The sequence below is a fragment of the Rattus norvegicus genome, chromosome 19, assembly GCF_036323735.1.
Source record: "Rattus norvegicus strain BN/NHsdMcwi chromosome 19, GRCr8, whole genome shotgun sequence".
Classification (NCBI taxonomy): domain Eukaryota; kingdom Metazoa; phylum Chordata; class Mammalia; order Rodentia; family Muridae; genus Rattus; species Rattus norvegicus.
In genome coordinates, this window is record NC_086037.1 from 38287320 (window position 1) to 38309192 (window position 21873).

Here is a 21873-nt window from a genome sequence, read left to right on the forward strand (position 1 = left end):
ACCTAAACATAGTAAAAGCCATATACAGCAAACGAGTTGCTAACATTAAACTAAATGGAGAGAAACTTGAAGCAATCCCACTAAAATCAGGGACTAGACAAGGCTGCCCACTCTCTCCCTACTTATTCAATATAGTTCTTGAAGTTCTAGCCAGAGCAATCAGACAACAAAAGGAGATCAAGGGGATACAGATTGGAAAAGAAGAGGTCAAAATATCACTATTTGCAGATGACATGATAGTATATTTAAGTGATCCCAAAAGTTCCACCAGAGAACTACTAAAGCTGATAAACAACTTCAGCAAAGTGGCTGGGTATAAAATTAACTCAAATAAATCAGTTGCCTTCCTCTATACAAAAGAGAAACAAGCCAAGAAAGAAATTAGGGAAACGACACCCTTCATAATAGACCCAAATAATATAAAGTACCTCGGTGTGACTTTAACCAAGCAAGTAAAAGATCTGTATGATAAGAACTTCAAGACACTGAGGAAAGAAATTGAAGAAGACCTCAGAAGATGGAAAGATCTCCCATGCTCATGGATTGGCAGGATTAATATAGTAAAAATGGCCATTTTACCAAAAGCAATCTACAGATTCAATGCAATCCCCATCAAAATACCAATCCAATTCTTCAAAGAGTTAGACAGAACAATTTGCAAATTCGTCTGGAATAACAAAAAACCCAGGATAGCTAAAGCTATCCTCAACAATAAAAGGACTTCAGGGGGAATCACTATCCCTGAACTCAAGCAGTATTACAGAGCAATAGTGATAAAAACTGCATGGTATTGGTACAGAGACAGACAGATAGACCAATGGAATAGAATTGAAGACCCAGAAATGAACCCACACACCTATGGTCACTTGATTTTTGACAAAGGAGCCAAAACCATCCAATGGAAAAAAGATAGCATTTTCAGCAAATGGTGCTGGTTCAACTGGAGGTCAACATGTAGAAGAATGCAGATCGATCCATGCTTATCACCCTGTACAAAGCTTAAGTCCAAGTGGATCAAGGACCTCCACATCAAACCAGACACACTCAAACTAATAGAAGAAAAACTAGGGAAGCATCTGGAACACATGGGCACTGGAAAAAATTTCCTGAACAAAACACCAATGGCTTATGCTCTAAGATCAAGAATCGACAAATGGGATCTCATAAAACTGCAAAGCTTCTGTAAGGCAAAGGACACTGTGGTTAGGACAAAACGGCAACCAACAGATTGGGAAAAGATCTTTACCAATCCTACAACAGATAGAGGCCTTATATCCAAAATATACAAAGAACTCAAGAAGTTAGACCGCAGGGAAACAAATAACCCTATTAAAAAATGGGGTTCAGAGCTAAACAAAGAATTCACAGCTGAGGAATGCCAAATGGCTGAGAAACACCTAAAGAAATGTTCAACATCTTTAGTCATAAGGGAAATGCAAATCAAAACAACCCTGAGATTTCACCTCACACCAGTGAGAATGGCTAAGATCAAAAACTCAGGTGACAGCAGATGCTGGCGAGGATGTGGAGAAAGAGGAACACTCCTCCATTGTTTGTGGGATTGCAGACTGGTAAAACCATTCTGGAAATCAGTCTGGAGGTTCCTCAGAAAATTGGACATTGAACTGCCTGAGGATCCAGCTATACCTCTCTTGGGCATATACCCAAAAGATGCCTCAAGATATAAAAGAGACACGTGCTCCACTATGTTCATCGCAGCCTTATTTATAATAGCCAGAAGCTGGAAAGAACCCAGATGCCCTTCAACAGAGGAATGGATACAGAAAATGTGGTACATCTACACAATGGAATATTACTCAGCTATCAAAAACAACGAGTTTATGAAATTCGTAGGCAAATGGTTGGAACTGGAAAATATCATCCTGAGTGAGCTAACCCAATCACAGAAAGACATACATGGTATGCACTCATTGATAAGTGGCTATTAGCCCAAATGCTTGAATTACCCTAGATGCATAGAACAAATGAAACTCAAGATGGATGATCAAAATGTGAATGCTTCACCCCTCTTTAAATGAGGAAAAAGAATACCCTTGGCAGGGAAGGGAGAGGCAAAGATTAAAACAGAGACTGAAGGAACACCCATTCAGAGCCTGCCCCACAGGTGGCCCATACATATACAGCCACCCAATTAGACAAGATGGATGAAGCAAAGAAGTGCAGACCGACAGGAGCCGGATGTAGATCGCTCCTGAGAGACACAGCCAGAATACAGCAAATACAGAGGCGAATGCCAGCAGCAAACCACTGAACTGAGAATAGGTCCCCTGTTGAAGGAATCAGAGAAAGAACTGGAAGAGCTTGAAGGGGCTCGAGACCCCAAAAGTACAACAATGCCAAGCAACCAGAGCTTCCAGGGACTAAGCCACTATCTAAAGACTATACATGGACTGACCCTGGACTCTGACCCCATAGGTAGCAATGAATATCCTAGTAAGAGCACCAATGGAAGGGGAAGCCCTGGGTCCTGCTAAGACTGAACCCCCAGTGAACTAGTCTATGGGGGGAGGGCGGCAATGGGGGGAGGGTTGGGAGGGGAACACCCATAAGGAAGGGGAGGGGGGAGGGGGATGTTTGCCCGGAAACCGGGAAAGGGAATAACACTCGAAATGTATATAAGAAATACTCAAGTTAATAATAAAAAAAAAAGAAAATGCAAAAAAAAAAAAAGATTAACAAACCTCATAACATACCGAACATAACAGGGTATGTGACCAGCACCACACAGTTCAATGTCAGGTTTTTTTTTTTTTTCTTTTGTTAGTTTGTTTGTTGGCATCCATGATGTGGAGGCGTATTACAGAACAATAGGAAAGAGCTGGCTGCTGTGTAACAAATTTGCTGCTATTAAGGTAGGTATGGGGGCAAGACTTCAGCAGTAGCCCTTAAGATGGGAAGGAGATGATGTGTTTGATACCTGAAAGGAGCTGCCTCAGCTGTGTTTCTCTGCCTGCTCAGTGCCCATTCACCATCACTCTGTCCCTGAAGAGGAACTCAAGGTCTGCCCCCTGCTGCCTGTGAGCCAGGACAAGGCACAGAAAGGCAAGGCCACAGCACTGGTTTCCAATTCCTCAGTAATGCTGGATTTCCAATAATGTACTTGTATGCACAAACACAGTATGGTAAGTTACAATAGATACTAATCATTTCTCACATACGGCAGCAGCTGATTGACTACAACTAATTCTATTTAAAAAAAAAAAGAAACCTGGCTCTTGTGGAAATATACAAAGTAATATCTACGATGGTGGGCAATGAATTCTGCCATGGACTGAACTCAGAAAGGTGGGGTTGTAAGAAAGATGCATGGTCAAATAGCCCACCAGGTTCACATTGTGTCAACTTGATTTAATCTAAGGACAAAGAAGTGGAGTGTCTCTGATGGCTTCCTTCTAACCCCTTGAAAGGATCCCTGTGTATTGGCCTCAGTACATCACACTTCTTGATGGGGCAACAACACTCAAGGAAGCTTGAGATTGTCATAGGCACAGTGTTATGCTACATATACAGAGTAGATAATACTACGATGTTCAGATGATGATATCCATTTGTATGCACTCTTAAGGTGAACCTAAGGAAAGAGAGTTCAAGGTCCTTAGAATAGAAAAATCAGTCCCAGTTTTTTTTCTACCATTCCAAACTGAACGACTGGTAGGGAGAGAATGGTAGATAATCGAGAATTGGTGGATGATGCTTTGAATGAAGGGTGGGTTTCTGTGCTGGTTTTAGACAGGGTCTCAAGTATCCCATGTTGCCCTCTCTCTGGCTGGCCAGGTTCACTTTGAGCTCAGATAAACCTGCTTCCACTTTCCAATAGATAGTCTTACAAGAGTGGCCTCCAAGGACTGTGAGGACAGCATTAGCCTTTGACAGTTGAGGTGTGTAACCCACAACTATAGTTTTAGCCATGATTTCCCATGTCTACCAGCTATTTCAGATTGTTGCTGTTCTATGCCTGACAATCAAGGACACAGAAAAATAACCTGATAGAGAGCAAGGACATGGTAATCACATCCTTACCTCTTCTGTACGTTCTGGATGAGGTTTGTTAAAATTCCAATATTGCAAAAAGCTTTATATAGGGCCCATCACATCAAGGGTCACTGTGCACTGTTCTATCTAAAATGTCTAATCAGAACTGACCACCAGATAACACTTCCTGCAGTCCTCACATGAGAAGCTTGAGATTTTGTTTTGACTCTTTCTTTTCTCTGTCTTTCTTATTTTTTGCTATATAAATTGAGAGAAAGATAGTTAGGGCCATGAATTTGCCCCCAAAATTTGAACTATGGATGTGATCAATCAGTGTTAGTGTGTGCATTCTATAAAGTATTCATTTTTCACTATGATAGATGCTTTTGTGTTTGGTGTGGTGGCCATTTCCCAGAGTTCAGGTGCTGGGCCCTTGCTCTATCCACTTAATGATGTTTATAGCCTCATTTTAGACGTTTATCTGCACCCCCTATATCTCTTGACTATTTTATTTTTCTGGTAGAAGCTCACGGTCTATCTTACTCAGGCCTGTGAGCAGTGCTCCTTTGGCAACATTGGTGCAGAGAGGAGAACCCCACAAGCAGCATGAGGTTCCCTTCATTGGAGGCTCCAATATTGCACTTTCCTCTGCCAACTGGTCTCCACATTTTGTTAGCACCTTAAAGATGTCAACTCTTTCTCCTAAGGAATATTCTGGCAATTATCCATTGCTAAGCACATGACTTCATGAGTGTTCCCCTAACACACACGCATGTTGTAACCTACCATGCAGACTATTTCTTGATGTGATATAAAGCACCTGTACATAATGAGACAGGAGAACTTTTGACTGCATATTCAAGCTGGTGTGAAATCTCAGGAAGTTTTAATGGCTAACATTGGTGAATGAGGACAATTTGAGTTAGGATGAGACATTTTTGGGGCAAGATATGGAAGGAAACATTCATTTAGATGCATAGGAATTACTAAGGTTTTTTATAATCAAGCCTTGAGGAAAATTTGGCTTTGGAAGCAGGAGATGCTCAGTGACTCTGTCCCATGAAAGTCTCCTGGAAAGGGCACCTCTGCCTATGCTCAGTACAGGGAGATCATTAGCAGGGAGGCAAAGTCTGCTCCCCATGACATCTGCTGTCCCTTCTTGGACATTCTATTGTCTCCTAGAGAGTTCTGGCATCCTCTGTGATGTCACCAGTGTTGTAGTGACAACCAGTACCCTAGTTTCTCTCAGTCTGAGTCTGGCAGTTACAAGCTAAGACATGTTTTCCCGTCTTCGCAAGCGTTTTGGGAGGGGGAACGTCGATTGTGGAGAGACTAAAGTGAAGGAATCTAGCCTTTCGTCTCAAAGTAACGATGGACAAAGACAGCGTTTCTGGGGAATGTGGAGTAAGTTCTGGGCAGTGTATTTTGAGCTTCCTGTCAGGGTGGCTGCAGGGTTAAGCTGACCTTTCTAGCAATGGGCCACAACAACTGGAACATCTGAAAAGGAATTGAATTTCCATGAATATCACAATTCCTGAAAGTCAAGGATTTCAGAACTTTAGTTTCCCCATCCCCACAGGGAGAATATGGTAAGGCCAATGCTATTATCCTGTGAATTTCTGGCCTTTCCTTTTACAGTGCATTTGTTATGTTACATTGTTATAATAACACCATGAGGAGTCACGGAGGGTCCACCTTTTCTGAGTTTAGACAGGGCAGCAATGTACTTCACTATCATTGCTTCTTTAAACACAGTGGATATCTGACAGAGTAACAGGGAGATAATTGTGCTCCAGGCCATAACCTTATGTTCTTAGACCTCCTCTGATTTCTTCTAACTGGCAGGGTCATCGTTAGCTTTATATATTAGAGGTTGTGTGTTACACACATTTTTCTAAAATACCAAAACTGTTTGGAACATGTGGACCAAGATTCAGCCTGTAACCTATTGGAACTTCTGGGACATTTGTTATTTCATATGGGGGAATTGATAAATCTGTTGAACATGTCCTTCCTGGAAATGTGTTTTAAATCCAAAGTTGTTGGCCTAGAGTATCAGGGTAGGACATCTGAGTGTCTTTATCATCTGAGTTCTGAAACCACAGCGGTGAGGGTCCTGAAATAAAGCTGTACCCTGTTCAGCTGATAATAATCCTGGAGAAGCCATCTCCATGGTACATGTAAGCACGTGATATCCAGCATAGGGAACACCTGGCTGCTTACATCTCTTGGTCTCTATAGAGTAGTGAGGGAACTGAGATCCACTGAGGAGGCCTCTTAAGCATAGGCCAATCACCTAGCAATGACACTGGTTTCTAGGCTTGTTCTCCTGTTTAGGCCTAAGTGTGGTCTATGTACACTCTATGCATTCTCCCCATGCATGTTCACTTGTGTTCTTCTACCTACAGATGCTGGGAGAGAAACATCACCCCCTGAAACTGCCCTAAGTGAGAAGCAGGCCAAGAAGGAAAAGGAGAGGCTGATTAAAGAGCTGCAGCTCATTACCGAGGAGAGAAATGACCTGAGAGATCGCCTGAGGTTTCTGACAGAGAGATCTATGAAAAACAGGTATGAATTGCTCCAAACGTTCTTGTTTCATTCCTGGGTCTGCAAGGTCACCTTCATCTCATCCTATTAAGGTTTTGGGTTCTAGAAAGCTGTGCCTCCCTAACCACCATGTGCTAAACCTCACCTCCCATATAGAGGAGATTCAGAACCTGACCCTTCCTGAGGAGCGAGATGGACAATGGACTCATCTGCCTCCATTTATTGAAAAGCAGGATTTTCAGGGATAATGTGAGGGAGAGTGAGTTCCCAGTGTGCATTTGCAAAGCCCTTGACAGCTGGTGGCTTTGCAAGATTGTAATTGCAGTGAGTTTATGGTGAGTCTCTGTGCGTGCTAGGCAGGTGACTCAGTGCTGGAAGATCCAGGCAGCAGCCTGAGGGTCCTGGTCCCAAACTGTTCATCTCAATGCTTGACTAGAAGGTCTCAGGCTCAGGCCTGTTTGTTATTGTCTGTGTGTCTTGCCCTCTGAGACAGCAATGGTGCATGCATTTCTCCTGGTTCTCACAGTGCTCTCTGTTTCCATATTTGTCTTTCTCTTTCTCTGACTCTGTTTGCTTTTCTCTTTTATTTGTGGGTGTGTCTCAGTCTGTGAGTCTGTGTGTGCATACATCCAAATGCATATGCACAACTTTTATATGTTTATATTTCCTTCCACACTTGGAATCTAGGGGTCTATGTCTTAGCCTGAATATTTACCTGTAACACTTTCATGGTAATGTGAATGCTTTGTTCTGGGAGCCCCACTGTCAACAGCACAGTTCTTTGCCTATGTGGCCACGTTTGTCTGTACATTTGTATTCCTTGTGCAGATTATAATTTTGGGTTGATATATGGTCTGTTATCAGGACAGGAAAAAAAGAAATCACCGGTTTCTGGGTGTGTTGGGGTTGGGGGAGCATGGAGAGGTGTGGCCTAGGCTCTTGATAGCTCAACTGGCTTGACTGCAGATTTCCTCTTGATTGAACAAAGGGAGCCAGGGAACCCTCCATTTGGATGCTGAGATTCTGGTGTCCTGGACGCAGAAAAACACGTTTCTGAAGCTGAAGAAGATCCAATATGTAGAATTCAGAAGGTGTCCTTCCAGAACTGGGGTAGTACAGGACCTAGCCTGAGTTCATATATTCCTAAATGTTGATGTTCATTGTATTCTATCATTGGGTCCAGGCCACACTTCAGGCCAAATCCATATTATGAAGACCTGGAGAGAATGGAGGAGGCGGTCATGTCAATTCTGCACAACTTAGAGATGGAGAACACTGAGATCCATGAGAACAACCATAAGCTGAAGAAGGAGATTACCTTCTCTAGGTCAGTCCTGGTGAGAAAGGCTATCACTTGTGGAATGGCCATTTCTGACTTACTTTGTTCTGGATTGGACGGTCTTCAGCTATGATTCTATCTCTTGTGGTGTTTACACATCAGTGTGCCAGGGTCATTAGTACTCAGTTTTCAGTTCCATAAAAGACTGTTACTCATCCCAGGATTGTCTAGGCATCTTCAGAAGGCTCCAGATAGAACAGCACTGATTGAAGTCAGCAGAAGTTTATTAGGGTGACCTGGGCCTTTGGGGTCATACCAGGTTTTACCAAACTCAGTGCGTGGACCACATGGTTAGCATGACCTTCCCTTGGTTCTACTGACCTCTTTTGAGGGTGTTTGCCCACTACTAATTGATGTTGCCCCCATGCATTGGGCTTTCATGGATAGTTGTAGATCCATGTTCTTTTTGAGAGATGTGGACACTAATTGGTGCTCCGGCCAAGCAAAGAATTTATTCTTCCCGGAATTAACTCTTTGTGGTTTGTGCAGCAGCATTATATGTATTGAGATGTATTCTATTAAGTCTTCATGGGTATCTGGGACCTGGTAGTGTTAGTGGCACTCGGGAGTAGGAATGGGAGAAAGGGGCAGCATGATCTTACTATGCAGACTGTATTTCCAGAAACCTGCTCAGCCAGCTCCTGATGGAGAACACATGTAGGAAGAAGTTGGTCCCACTGAAGCAGGAGAGCAAGGAGGTACATCTTGATTGTGCACTGAACCAGAAATATTTGGTTGACTTCAACAAGAAAGATAAAGACCAGCAACGTCCAGACCCACCATCATCAGGTACGGACGAGCAGCTGTTAGCTTAACAATATCTGATAAAATTTGCCAATTTGATACATCTTTGCTTTCTCCTACCACCTTTCTAATTTACACTCCCAACCAGCAATCACCTCATGCAATGGAATTGTTCATTGCTCTGCCTATGCACAAGTATTCTCGGAAGTTAACCAGTTTTCAGAAACTGAATAATTTTGCAAGTATATTTTGCTGCTCTTTTTGAAGCTGCATTATAGAAATGGTGACAGATCAATAACATATCACATTATTGCATATCCATCCACGTGATAGATTGGATGCTATGTAGAGTTTTGAACAAGTTCTTGGTTCTTTGACAAATGACACTCTGTGGTCATGCGACTTCTTGTGTAGGAAGCACCTTTCCGGGATAAGAACCAAGTGCAAATGTCAAATTAGTACTTGTCATTGGCTTTAACCTTGGTGACATATGGACATCTCCTTTCTTCCTGCAACCCAATGAGGTTCCTTCCATTGCCCTGTTCTTGGTTTGCACTGGTATAAGTCTGGGTCCCATATTGGCAGCCCACATTACTGTGAGGCTCTCTGGAGATTTTGCCCTGCCCACAGATTTAGCAACAATGATATCAGTTAAAAGGTCCATGTTGACTGTCCAATAGAACTGAGGTGGTAGAAGGCAGCATTCTGACAGCTGGCTTGCATTTCCCCACCAAATCAGTGTCTGAAAAACTGCCTTCCTCTCCCAGGTCTCAGAAAGTGCAAGAGAGCTGGAATTGGACACACACCAGTAAGAGAGCATGCTGAGGAATAAGTTGCTTTCTCAGGAGTCCCTGATGACAAACATCCTGAACGGTAACAACATTTTTTGGATGAGTATTCTTCCTCAGAGTTAATTTGTCATTTCTTATAGACCCTAAATTTATGTAACACTAAGCCAGTCTGACTGATTGAGGTCTTACTCAATTTCTTCTTCAGAAAACACCACTTGAGAGACAACTTGGGGGACCGCCTTTCATTATGTGTGCTAGAGGAGAAACAGCAATACATCTGTGCTTCTAAATGTTTGTTAAGAATATGCTGTTTAGAAATATTTTTGTTATGATTTTAATTGAAGTTTTCTTTTTGTTGTTTCATATTTATATGTTCTTGTTACTATTTTTCACTTTCAAATATTTTTACATATTTTTATTTATTCATTTTAATCCTGTTTTGTTGTAAAAATGTATTTGTTATGAATAAAAATTGAATTCTATCTCTTGACTCTTAAGACCATCATTCTTACTCAAGGGTTCTGTCCCCTCCTGTGGGCTTAGAACTGACAGCTATAGATGGATCTCTGCATGTTCCATGGAGCCTGAGCTAATAAGTGAATTCAAAGTCACCAATGGGTACCCAGTGTGACAGTGTCTTTTGTGAGGATAATGTGGCTGTTTCTCTGACACACACTTTATGATGTAATCACTGACATGCTTTACCCAATTGTTAGGGTCCATGTGGTTCTTCTGAGAGAGCAGCAGATGCTCTAACCTGTGAGTCATCACCACAGCTCCTGCAGGTGGCTTTTGTTATTCCACATGAGGTGCTGTATTAGGTGGACAGGATCACCTCCAATTAAATAGAGAGATCTCAGGAGATGTGTACTCATAGGTAACTTACTGAGCCGTGCACGCTCAATGTGTTAGGTTGCCAGGCATCCCTACAGGGCTCTGGTGTTCCCACTGCTCATTGTGGGTCAGGATCATCCTCCAGCATCACTTAGTGTCCATATTAGAGCAGATCTTTCACCTATTATCAATGATGACCATATGAATTATGCACCTTTGATAAAATACAGAATAGAAACTAGCTTCCTGTAGGCCAGATTGGCATAATGGGTTTTTTGATTGTTAGCAAGAAAATTATTTTTACCTGAGAAGTTTAGGGAAGAAGCTCAAGAGCATCCATAGTGAATGTAGCCTGCAACTGTGAACACAGGTTTCTTTTGGAGAGCAGGCCTGTGCAAGCCCAGAACCTAGGTGGGACAGTTCAAGCTACAGTTTTTCCATGGCTAATCTGTGATCGTATTGAGAATGTATTTTTTCCAGGTGACTGATTTCCAATTTATGGAATTGAACTAACTTACTGAGAGTGGAGGTGACTCAGAGAGTTAAAGTACAGAAGGACCAATCCAGAATGTCCACAAAAGCTTGCTGTCACCCCAGGGCTTTTAAAAGCTCAGCAGCTAGAGAAGCAATGTAGTATTTGGTTATTCTCATGCTTAGGTCTAGTCATTCATTATAAGCTGACCATGACACAAAAAGTGTCATCTGTGTCAAAATAGAAGCTAGTTGTAACTAGATTCACACCACACTATCACATTACTACCGTATTTGAGGTTCTCAGTTACTATCTAAGAACCTGGAAGAGGCCTGGGTCTTGCTACACAAACTCATGATTTATGTCTTCAGGACACTGTGCGCTTTGTCCTGTTAATGCTACCATTGTCATACAATACCTTGGATACTTTGTGCTGACATCTGTGACATGAGACAATAGTTCATGCCATGCGTAACCTGAATAAACTGTCCTTAGAGTACAGTGTGGTATGAGGGGCCTTCTTTTCCTATGAGATAGCAAAACATTTCCAGTCTTCAGTCAAGTCTGTCAGACATTGTCCAGTGCCTGTCTTGAGATGTCCACCTTTTCAGCTGAGAGTCTTCATCCAGGCTGCTCTGTAATTTTGTAGAAGATTAATAGGGTTCCTGTCCTAGGATTTAATTCAGTGTGACTGTACTTGCCGAACATGCTCAAAGCCCTATGTTCCACCCTAGCCCTCTGTGCTTTAGAGAAAAAAAAAATAAAGAACCACATTGCACGTGAAGTTTCTCCTCCAACAAAATGGGAGCCTGCATAGGGCCTTTCAGTAACTCTAAGCCCCAGCTTCCCCACAACTCCGTCCATCAATTCCATTATTGGTGTGTTTTCATTACTGCTCACTTTCTTCTTTGTGTGCAAAGAATGTGCACCATGTCTGTACAGTGTGTGTGTGTGTGTGTGTGTGTGTGTGTGTGTGTAGTCCCTAGTGAAAACTGTCGAGGTGCATGCAGACTCATGTTGCTACTGTCCCATGGCACTGAAAGAGCATACCCCTAAACGGGGAGCCGCGTCTCTCGCTCTGATCGCGGGGTGGGGTGCCCCCAGAAATCACGAGTAGCCATTCTTGATGTAACAGCAAGAGGTAGCTTTTATTAACGAGATCCCGGGTCTTAGTGGGATCCTGGGTCGACATGTATCTCACACAGGAGACAGAGGAATCGACCCCGAGCTTCCAAACTCGGGGGTTTTATAGGGGAGATAAGGGGCATTTGCACAGTTACACATGATTGGTCAATTCAGAAGGTGCACGGTTACTTTCGGCGCGAAATGACATCAGCAAGGAGTATATGTTATCTAGCAGCTCGGCAGGCAGGTAGGGTGGCTCATCTCACTCAGGGGGGTGAAGGAAGGGGAGGGTGTCCTTGGGGAAGGAAGGATGGTCAGTGTCCTTGGGGCTGATAGCTGGTTTGGCAAGTCCTATCTCTGGCTGTCCCTCAGGCACGTCCGGCCCTGCACATCGGACTCTGACAATGAGCAACCTTTATGAAACTCTAGTTCTGCACATTCGGGCTCTGACAATGAGTAACCTTTATGAAACTCTAGTTCTACAGCACCTTGCAGGGAGCACTGAAATGGTGGGCTACTTTAATCCAGCCTTAACCGGGCTGTGCATGGTTTGCAGTGAGATTGTGATGTCATCACCACTACAGAGAGCAGCATAAGCTTCATTTATTCCATGCTGCTGTTACCACGCCTCATCTTATACAGTGTCACGTCGGATTTGATGGCAGGAAATTAATTCAAGGCTCAAATCAAATCAATCAATTACAAACAAAGAGAAAAATACAAAGAGTCAAGGGAACCAAGGGCTGTGTGTTGGTTTTTTTTTTGTTTGTTTGTTTGATTGCTTGTTTTGTTTTTGTTTCTTTTTTTCTTTTTTTTTTTTTTTTGAGGAGATCCACCAGACAGATAACTCCTTCTCAAACAAACTGCACACCAGAGAGACAATACCTAAATTGACCAAACTAGAAATGAAAGGGGGGATATAACAATAGACAATGAACAAATTCAACAATCCTCCCTGGTTTTAACGGCCTGGGGAAGTTGGGAAGCCAATATTCCCTGTCCTGTGTGACTTTCCCTGCAGAGTGAGCTGTCCTGCAGGAGATGCTTTCACATGCTTCTTTAAAAGCACCTGTTCCTCAGATCTAGATCAGCTGTGAAAACAGGCTTCTCCATGTCAGGGTGAGAGCTCCCCCTCCCAGTTCAGAGCTGCAACACCAGAGGATCCTCCAGCCCCAGTGCTGGGTGGGTCCCATGGAGGAGTTACAGCAAAGTGCCCCTTCTGAGAAGTCACTTAGAACAGAAGGTTCAGAAGTGACAGTCAACCCCCAAGTGCTTCTTCCAGGAGAAAGCAACCTGCTCTCCTTTTGAAACAGTGTAGGCTCCCACATGACCCAGTTCTGTGAATTGGCAAGATTTTCTGGAGCTTAGTTCCCCAGAAACACTGGGGCTACATTCTTGATCCATGCTCATTCCCACAACAAAAGGTCCTCCTCCCCCCCCCACCCCCCAGGCCTTGAGTTGATCCCAGGTTCTGGACTTCCTTCCCTCAGGAGGCTTCTCTACTTTGGCTGCTACAGAAACCTGTTATGAGGACAGGAACAGAGAGTTAAGAGGTCAAAGTCATCTTTCCTCTGATGTTCTTTCTCAGAGGTCAGTGGGACACTTAAAGAGTTTTGTGTATACATTTTATTAAGCAAGGGACAATCATGCATCAGACACAGGAAACTAAGAGCACATCTACTGGACCTCCTTCTGGCCTGTGCTTCTGTGTGCTGAAACCTGGGGACCAACTTCCTGTGGTGTTTCCCAGGATGACTATGCACATTACTACACTGGCGTAAATCCTCAAAACTCACAAACAGCAACAGGACCACCACGGGAACGGTTCTATGTCGACAGATACCACAGACCAGCAAGCAGAAGCATGGGCGGGTGGTGCTGTGGTTCACACACTTCTCTTTCATCACTAGGGCAGGTGACCTGCTGAAGAAAATAAGGAGGCAGCAGGATGGAAGAGGAAAACTAAAACCCAGTCCTTGCATTAAACACTCAAGCATATTCGGACTAGAAGAGAGAAGTTTGCCAAGAATGAGGGCCACTTTGGGCATCCATCATCAATAGCCCTGGATGTCTAGGCCAGCATCAGATCCAGCCGTCTCCAGGCAGCTGTCCGCCAGGCCCTCAAGGGCACTAAGAGCATTAACCATGAAGAACAGAACAAGATCTCTGCCTCTTGCCTGCCTGACAGCCAAGCATGTGTCTGCTCTGGCAATGCTCACGCTGGGACTCCTGCTAGATATTAAGGTATAGAGAGCTGATAGTTGATTAAGACCCAGTTCCAAAAGGAAGATACCTGATATTTCATTCTGGCATCCATATGTGCATGCATGTCACACACACACACACACACACACACACACACACACACACACACACACTCACATTCAAAGTTTTGAAGCACAGCAGCAGAACAATCTCTGGGACTCTAAGCCTGAGCAGCCTCATCTGTGAGGCACAGCTTCTGTGTGAGAGCTTGTTTGTGTGGGAGGCGTAGGGTGACTGAGGAAGGTTGCTGGTGTCCATCCCTGGCCTGCATGTGCATGCATACAGACACATGGACACATGCACACACTTGTCCCATGCTACGTCTCGCCAGCAAGAATGACGCAGGACACAAAGGATCCTTCTGCAGAAATAGTTTAATGCATCTTGAGAGCGAGAGCACAAGCTTACAATACGGAGACCCCGAGTGAGGGAAAGACCATCCCTTATATAGGAAACTATCCTCGCCTCGGACGTGTCACTCTCTGGCTGGTCGCTGCCAGATGTGCCAGATGATGTGCCACAGCATACGTGTCCCTCTGAGTGAGGAATTTACCAGGCGCTTGCGTATTGCCCTTTTATTAGGTGCATCCTGCCGGATATTGGCGCCATCTTACAATGGAGAATGTGAGGACGGCCCTCCACATCTCCCCCTTATCTGTTTTTAAGCAAATAGGACACCCATAAATAGGAGGGTGAAGGCAGAGGTCATATCCTCGCACAAAGTTGGCGAACCTGTACAAGAGAGATACCCTTAAGCTGTTGTTGAGACCCAGGGCACTCCCGACCCGTCGCACTGCCATTTTTTCGAGGGAGGGAAAACTGGGGCAGATACCTTCATGTAATATGACATGCCTTCCAGGGAGCGTGTTTGGTAGAGCTTCCCTGTGCGATGCTAAGCTCGTCATCCCTCATGGGCTGCTCAAGCCGGACACTCTAATCCTGTGCAATGAACCGAGGTTCTAGGAGTGCAAGAGCTGTCCAGCCGGCGACCTATTGCTTAAGCATGGTTAACCAAATATCGGCTGACGCTCCTTGTTCAAGGGCTATAAGCGCCTGGGCGATCACAATTTTGTCCCTCTTTGTTTGAAATCTTAATTTGCAAAGCAACCAGAGGAGTAACACTAATCCGCAGCAGAGGACTGCTCCAAAAAGTCCCACCCCCACCCATTCCTTAAAATAAGAGACTGCTGAGGTGATCCAGGATGACAATCCTTCTGTCAAAGACATATCCAGTGGGGTAGAGTTTACTTGAATGATGGCCGCTCTCAATTCCCTGAGCGTCTGTTCAAAATCTGAGGTCCAATTCTGTAACAAATGCTGTGAAAGGGTTTTAGACAAATTGGTAGCTTTGGTAAATTGTTCATACTGTGTAGACGTGACACAAAGGCCGGGGAGCTTTAGTTCACAGCCAAGCTGGGCCAGTTGCCATAGGATGTCTAGTTGCTCTTGGACCAGATCTATACGTTGGTTAACAAGCATGAGGTCTCCTTGTATCTGAGTATTAGCCGAGGCCTGTCTGTCCAGAGCCACAGAGACGGTAGCCGATAAATCATTGATAGTTTGGGTTGTCTGTACTGTGTTTGACAAGGCCAATGCCGAAGCAGTAACTGAGGCAGCAACTGCCGTTGTAGCAATAATGCCAACAATGATCGCAGAAATGCCAAAATCTCTCTTTCCTCTAAATAAGGTCAGGGTCCCTGGAGTCTCAACAGGGACCGGGATAAAGCGAGGCATACGGGTAACTACCGCTATGGGATATTGGCTAGCATCCCAACACAGGGCATAAAAACATGAACCGTCTGTACAATTCAATTTAGAAACTTTAGTGGCATTACTTATAATCCACACAAATGGAGGCCAGACACAAACTGGAGCAGGGTTAAACCCCGTGCTCCAGTAAGGTTTATATTTTATACGAGTAGCTGTCCAGACAGAGGCTGAAGGGTGGATATTCCCCGTCCAGGAAAATGATAACCGTCCCTTTTCGCCCTTTCCTCCAAGTAGCATCGCCATGGGCGTAAGATCAGTGCAGCTACCATTAACGCCACAAAGCATCCATTGATCAAAGGGATTATTATTGGACCGTCTAGGATCAATGGTGGTGAAGTTCACTCCGCCTCCCAAATCAGGGGAGAAGGAGAAAAAATTCTGGACTGCCCAGGCAGAGTCCTGGGACTGGCAACCAGTCCACGGCAAAGTAAGTTTTTCATCCTGGGTCCCTCTACAAAAGGGTGCCAACTTTGGTTGACGGAGAGGGCAGGTGGAGGAGTTAATGTAAGGCCACCAACCATAGAGAACTGTGGCGTTAGCCACAATGTCTTCCTCACCAGTTCCCCATGTGGCCTCCCTTAACCAAGCAGAAGATTGATTACTCAACATAATGCAAGGAAGATCAGAAGATATTTTGTTGAATATGCCAAAACAAAGGCTGCCCTTAAGGGGAATAATCCTATTTTCTTTTACTTGCTCTATTTGGGAATCTAGTGGTAAATAGGCTAGTCCCAATTCTTTGTTGGTAGTAAAGAAACGTGGAAACACTTGGGCATTATACATCACCGGCATCGGGAGGGGGAAGGTTGACATAATTCCCCACCGTAGTTCGCTCTGCACTTTTATTGGCACTCCCTGGATCAGCATGAGGATCACCAGAGTTGTCATCTTCTTGGTCCTTTGTCTTGATATTCCGAGTAAGTCGTCCCGGAACCCAAACAGGATTTTCATTATCCTGTGGAAAAACACAAACAGCTCCCCTGGATCTTATCAAAACAGGATCCGGGCCCTTCCATTCGTTTGTCAATACATCCTTCCATTTAACTAATTCTTTTGTCCTTTTGGGCTCTGAGCAATGTCGCTCAGCCGCTGTTTGCCCAGCTTCATCAAGATTTAAAAAATTTAAGGTAAAAAAGGGCCAAAGCAGTGGCCACTCGGGGTGTTGGGGGAAGTTCTATCATAATTCCCCCTCTTTGTTTTATTAAATATGATTTGAGCGTCCGATGAGCGCGCTCTATGATTCCCTGTCCTTGAGGGTTGTAGGGCAGGCCCGTCAGATGGGTAACTTGCATCTGAGCACAAAACTGACGGAATTTTTGAGATGTATAGGTGGGGCCATTGTCAGTTTTTACACATCTTGGCTTTCCCCAAGCACTCCATGCTTCAAGGCAGTGCTGAATGACATGTGTTGTTTTTTCTCCTGTAAGTGGGGTGGCATGTAGAATGCCAGAACATGTATCTATAGATACATGCACATACTGTAATTTTCCAAAAGTAGAATTATGAGTAACATCCATTTGCCAGATTTGCAATGGCTGTATTCCTCTCGGGTTGACCCCGATGTGAGGGACTGGGAGGAACTGGCAGCACTGTTGGCATTGGGTGACTATATCACGTGCCTCTTTTCTAGTTATAGAGAAGCGGTGGCGTAAAGTTTCCGAGGTAACATGGAAATTGCCATGAAAAGTTTTAGTGGCCTCTAGAGGAGAGGCCAGGGCCACAGCTATCATTTTTGTGGCTTTGTCAGCCAAATCATTCCCTGAACTCATTGGACCAGGGAGTCCAGAATGGGCTCGTATATGAGTAATATATACAGGGAATCTCCTATTTATTAAAATAATTTGGATTTTTTGGAAAATCTCTGCTACCTTGCTAGTTGTCTTAATTACGCCAGCGGTTTCAAGGATATTAACAGCATTGACCACATAGGAGGAATCTGAAACAATATTTAGAGGCATCTGGAATTTTTCAAGGACCTCCATAACCACTAGGCATTCTACCACTTGGGGTGAGGTTTCAAAATATTGTCGTGAGAACACTTGGGAATTTACCACATATGCTCCCACCCCTGTTTTTGACCCATCCGTATACACTGTTATCCCTTCTTTTAACGGTCTGTGGGATGTGACGCGAGGGAAAACAACAGGTTGTGATCTAGCAAAACATAATAGGGGGTGTTTAGGATAATGATTATCTATCTGTCCAGCAAAGGAAGTAACTAACACTGCCCAAGCATTTGAGGTAGCAGCTAATGTTTGAACCTGAATGGCTGTATATGGTACTATCAAAGTTTTGGGTTCTTTCCCAAAATGAGTAATAGCTGCCTTCAACCCGCGGAGTGCAAGCTGAGCGACCGCATCGGGATACCGGTCAATAATCTTAGCAGGAGATGCATTGGGATGGATCCATAATAAAGGCCCATTCTGCCACAAGACAGCTGTTGGTAATTGCATAGTTTTGAAAACGCACAAATCAAAAGGTTTGGTTTCATCAATGCGCTGCAATTGAGCATCCTGTAAGGCCTTTTCTACAACTTGTAAGGCCCAGTTTGCGGCTGGGGTCAATGCTCTCGGAGAGGAGATATGAGAGTCCCCTTCCAAAATATCAAATAAGGGCTTCAACTCAGCAGAGGAAATCTTTAAAAATGGTCTCAGCCAATTTATATCTCCCAATAACTTTTGGAAATCATTTAAGGTATGCAAATGATCTCTGCGAATCTCTAATTTCTGGGGAACTATTTTTTCAGGATAAATGACCAATCCCAGAAATGAGCCAATTTCTGCAATTTGAACCTTTTCTACAGCGACTTGTAGTCCCCATCGTCCCAATGTTTTGATTAAGATGGGATATGAGGTCTGTAAGGTTGTTAAATCTTTATCACATATTAAAATGTCATCCATGTAATGAGCCAGAAGCAAAGATGGAAATTGCTTCCTTATAGGTTCAAGGGCTCGTTGCACATATAGCTGACAAATAGTGGGGCTATTGGCCATGCCTTGAGGTAGGACCTTCCACTGAAATCTATCAGGTTCAAGATGATTAGTAGCTGGTATAGTAAATGCAAACCTCTGTCTGTCCTGTGGACACAAGGGGATGGAAAAGAAACAATCCTTAATGTCTATAATTATTATCTTCCATTGCTTAGGTAAGGCAGAGAGTAAGGGTAGGCCTCGTTGGATCGAGCCAAATAAACGCATCTGTGCATTAATGGCTCTCAAATCATGGAGAAGTCTTCATTTTCCTGATTTTTTCTTTATCACAAAAATAGGAGTATTCCATGGTGAAATGGACGGTTCTAAATGACCAAGCTGCAATTGTTCATTAACCAATTTAGTGGCAGCTTCTAATTTTTCAGAGGATAGATGCCATTGAGGAACCCATATAGCTTCCTCTGTAAGCCAGGGTATGGGCATAGAACCCTCAATGGCACCTAGGAAAAACCCAGGCCTTGTTTATGGGGGTTTGCGACTGGTTCAATGGGCGTGTTCTAATCGCCCTAGGCCTTTCCCTTCCTTATAGCCCATCCTTGACATCATGTGGGCCACTTGTGGGGGGTATTCGTTAGATAAGGTTAGTCCCATGGTCTGCATAACATCTCTCCCCCAAAGATTAACAGGTAGGGGAAGTACATAGGGAACAAATTGTCCCTGTCGGCCATCGACAGTCGTCCAAGTTAGAGTGGCAGAGCTGATTTTAGGGCACGACTGGTAGCCTAAGCCTTGTAGCGAGTGAGAAGATCTTATGGTAGGCCATGATTGAGGCCACCATTTTGAGGAAATTATACTTTTATCAGCCCCAGTATCCAGAATGCCTTCAAATTTCTTTCCATTAATTTCTAAGCTCAATTTTGGGCGGTTGTTAAGATGAACCACCAAATATGCCAAATCATTACCAGTGGACCCCATGGGCCCCTTGGTATCCTGTATTGTGGTTTGGGAGCATGGAAGGAGTAATAACTGTGCTATTCTATCTCCTTCACTTATGGAAAAACCCCATCGGGACTTGAACAAAGAATCTGAATATCAAGAGAGTGCTGAGCTTCAACAAGGCCTGGATGGACTATCAGTCCTTGTAGGGCGAGAGATCCTCTCCCAAGGACAAGGCCTATGGTTCCTGGGGGCAAAGGCCCCACAGTCTGAGCAGGAATTGGCTGAATGCCCATCTGGGGCATTAGAAAGAAGTCGGAGGCGGCACACAGGTCCAATTTTGTGTCACCTCTTGGGGAGTCTCCTCTGTCAGGGTCATGGCTTTCTGAAAGCGGTTCCCATATCTTTGAGGGCCCTGGGACCGGGGGCCCAACGATCCGTTTTTTGACATCTCATTAGGCTGAGCTTCCAAGGGAGGGAGTAATTTTCCCTTAATATCCCTCACTGAGCGGCACTGGTCAGGCCTATGGTAGCCCTTGCCACATCGGGCACAGATAGTTGCAGGCCTCCTGTCTCCCTTGGTTATCCTACAGTCTCTTTTTAAATGGCCCATTTTTCCACATCGAAAACATGATCTTGTATCTGTCCCTTTAAGGGGGCGTTGCTGGGACTGGAGAATGGCGGCCGCCAAGCCTGCGTTAGTAAGAGGCCCGCCGAGTTCTCTGCAGACTCTGAGCCAGTCCTGTAATCCTTTGTTTTTTCTGGGTGCTATAGCCGCCCGGCATTCCTGGGTGGCTTGCTCGTAAACGAGCTGTTCTATGAGCGGTGCTGCTTGCTCTGCATCACCAAATATTCGTCCAGCAGTTTCTGTCATTCTGGCTACGAAGTCTGAGAACGGTTCCTGAGGTCCCTGGATGACACGAGTAAGTTGATTATCGGCCCCGCCTTTCCTAGTGAGTGCCTTCCAGGCCGTAATGGCCGAGCTGGAGACTTGAATATAAGCGCCCCAATGGTAATTAGCTTGGTCCGCTGCAAAGCGACCCTGTCCTGTCAAGAGTTCAAACGTCCATTCTCGCTGCTCAGGCGTTAACGCCGTGGCATTAGCTCTGGCCTGTGTTTGAGCCGCCTCATACCAAAGCGCTTTCCATTCCATATATTGGCCCATGTTCACAAAGGTCGCTTTTGCAATCATCTGCCAATCGGCGGGTGTCAAATAATTTAGGGCCAGCCTTTCAAGAATGGTTAGGGTGAAATTGGCTGTAACTCCGTACTTTCTGACAGACTCCGCCAGCTCTTTTATTTGGTTATATTCGACTGGGGCATGAACCCGCTCACCCTCCTGCGTTTCAAAGACCGGGAACGTCATGCGCAGCTTCCTTCTCACCCTATCGGGGACTAAAGAGAATGCGCAAGAGCGTGCCTCATACGGAGGGGGTGCGGTTGGCGACTGCCGCGGCAGAAGCTTTTTATTACCTTTCTTTTGTTCCTCGGGGTGATATTTCTCTTCCTCATATCTAGCTGCTTCCTCATCTAACTCGGCCTCCTCCTCTGAATCTAAGATTCCATTCTCAGAGCTATCAGAACTGTCGAGGTTCAGTGCTTCTAGCTCTTTCACAGGGTATATGCTGGCTCCCCCTCCCGGTTGCTGTGTAGAGAGGGAAGTGCCGGAATCTGAAAGCTTTAACACTCCCTTATCCGCGGACTTAATGGGAGGGCTCTTTTTCTTTCTCAGGACGTCCTTTTTCTTACGCGCGTCTAATCTCTCACTACGTTCAGTTTCTGACATACTTTCTCGAAATATCTCGAGTGTGGTCTGCCCTCCTACAACTGCTGCCTTGCACACTTCATCTGCTAAGCAATTTTTGACTAGTTTCCATATGGCTTTAGTTCCTAGACGCAGATCTTTCTCCGCCAATTTTCTGTCTAGGTCCCTTCCAAGTTTGTCCCATGAGGCAATTGTAAACGAGCCTGAGCAGGCAAACCACGGAGCCACCCTGTCCACTTCTTTCACAAAGTTTTTAAGTGTTCTTCCTCCAATTTTAATGTCCCTCTGCTTTAGCACCATTTCCAGAGCCGTGATCACAGACTGTGAGGATCCCATGAGGGACCAAGAACGCCCAGCGGCTT

General features: G+C 44.6%; 2 protein-coding genes across 3 annotated transcripts; one reads left to right on the forward strand and one right to left on the reverse strand.

Moving 5' to 3' along the window:
* Positions 1–5212: 5212 nt before the first annotated feature.
* Positions 5213–9896, forward strand: LOC134483307 (disks large homolog 5-like). 2 transcript variants are annotated; one of them, XM_063278595.1, is made up of 6 exons: positions 5213–5397; positions 6402–6561; positions 7724–7867; positions 8502–8668; positions 9391–9496; positions 9620–9896. In XM_063278595.1, exons 1-5 carry the CDS (start codon positions 5271–5273, stop codon positions 9453–9455), a joined length of 663 nt encoding a protein of 220 aa, XP_063134665.1. In that variant the 5' UTR covers positions 5213–5270; the 3' UTR covers positions 9456–9496; positions 9620–9896. The 2 variants fall into 2 exon arrangements, with proteins under 2 accessions (XP_063134665.1, XP_063134666.1); XM_063278596.1 differs by having other exon boundaries at positions 5219–5397; positions 9391–9896.
* A 10123-nt stretch (positions 9897–20019) lies between these two features.
* On the reverse strand, positions 20020–21532 carry LOC120098507 (igE-binding protein-like). Its single transcript, XM_039098096.2, has one exon. It carries the CDS (start codon positions 21530–21532, stop codon positions 20051–20053), a length of 1482 nt encoding a protein of 493 aa, XP_038954024.2. The 3' UTR covers positions 20020–20050.
* Positions 21533–21873: the final 341 nt, after the last annotated feature.

Coding starts and splice junctions, on each gene's coding strand:
- LOC134483307 (XM_063278595.1), top strand. CDS start 5,271: ATGTTTTCCCGTCTTCGCAAGCGTTTTGGGAGGGGGAACGTCGATTGT. Junction 5,398..6,401: donor GCGTTTCTGGGGAATGTGGA/GTAAGTTCTGGG, acceptor TTCTACCTACAG/ATGCTGGGAGAGAAACATCA. Junction 8,669..9,390: donor TCCAGACCCACCATCATCAG/GTACGGACGAGC, acceptor TTCCTCTCCCAG/GTCTCAGAAAGTGCAAGAGA.
- LOC120098507 (XM_039098096.2), bottom strand. CDS start 21,532: ATGTCAGAAACTGAACGTAGTGAGAGATTAGACGCGCGTAAGAAAAAG.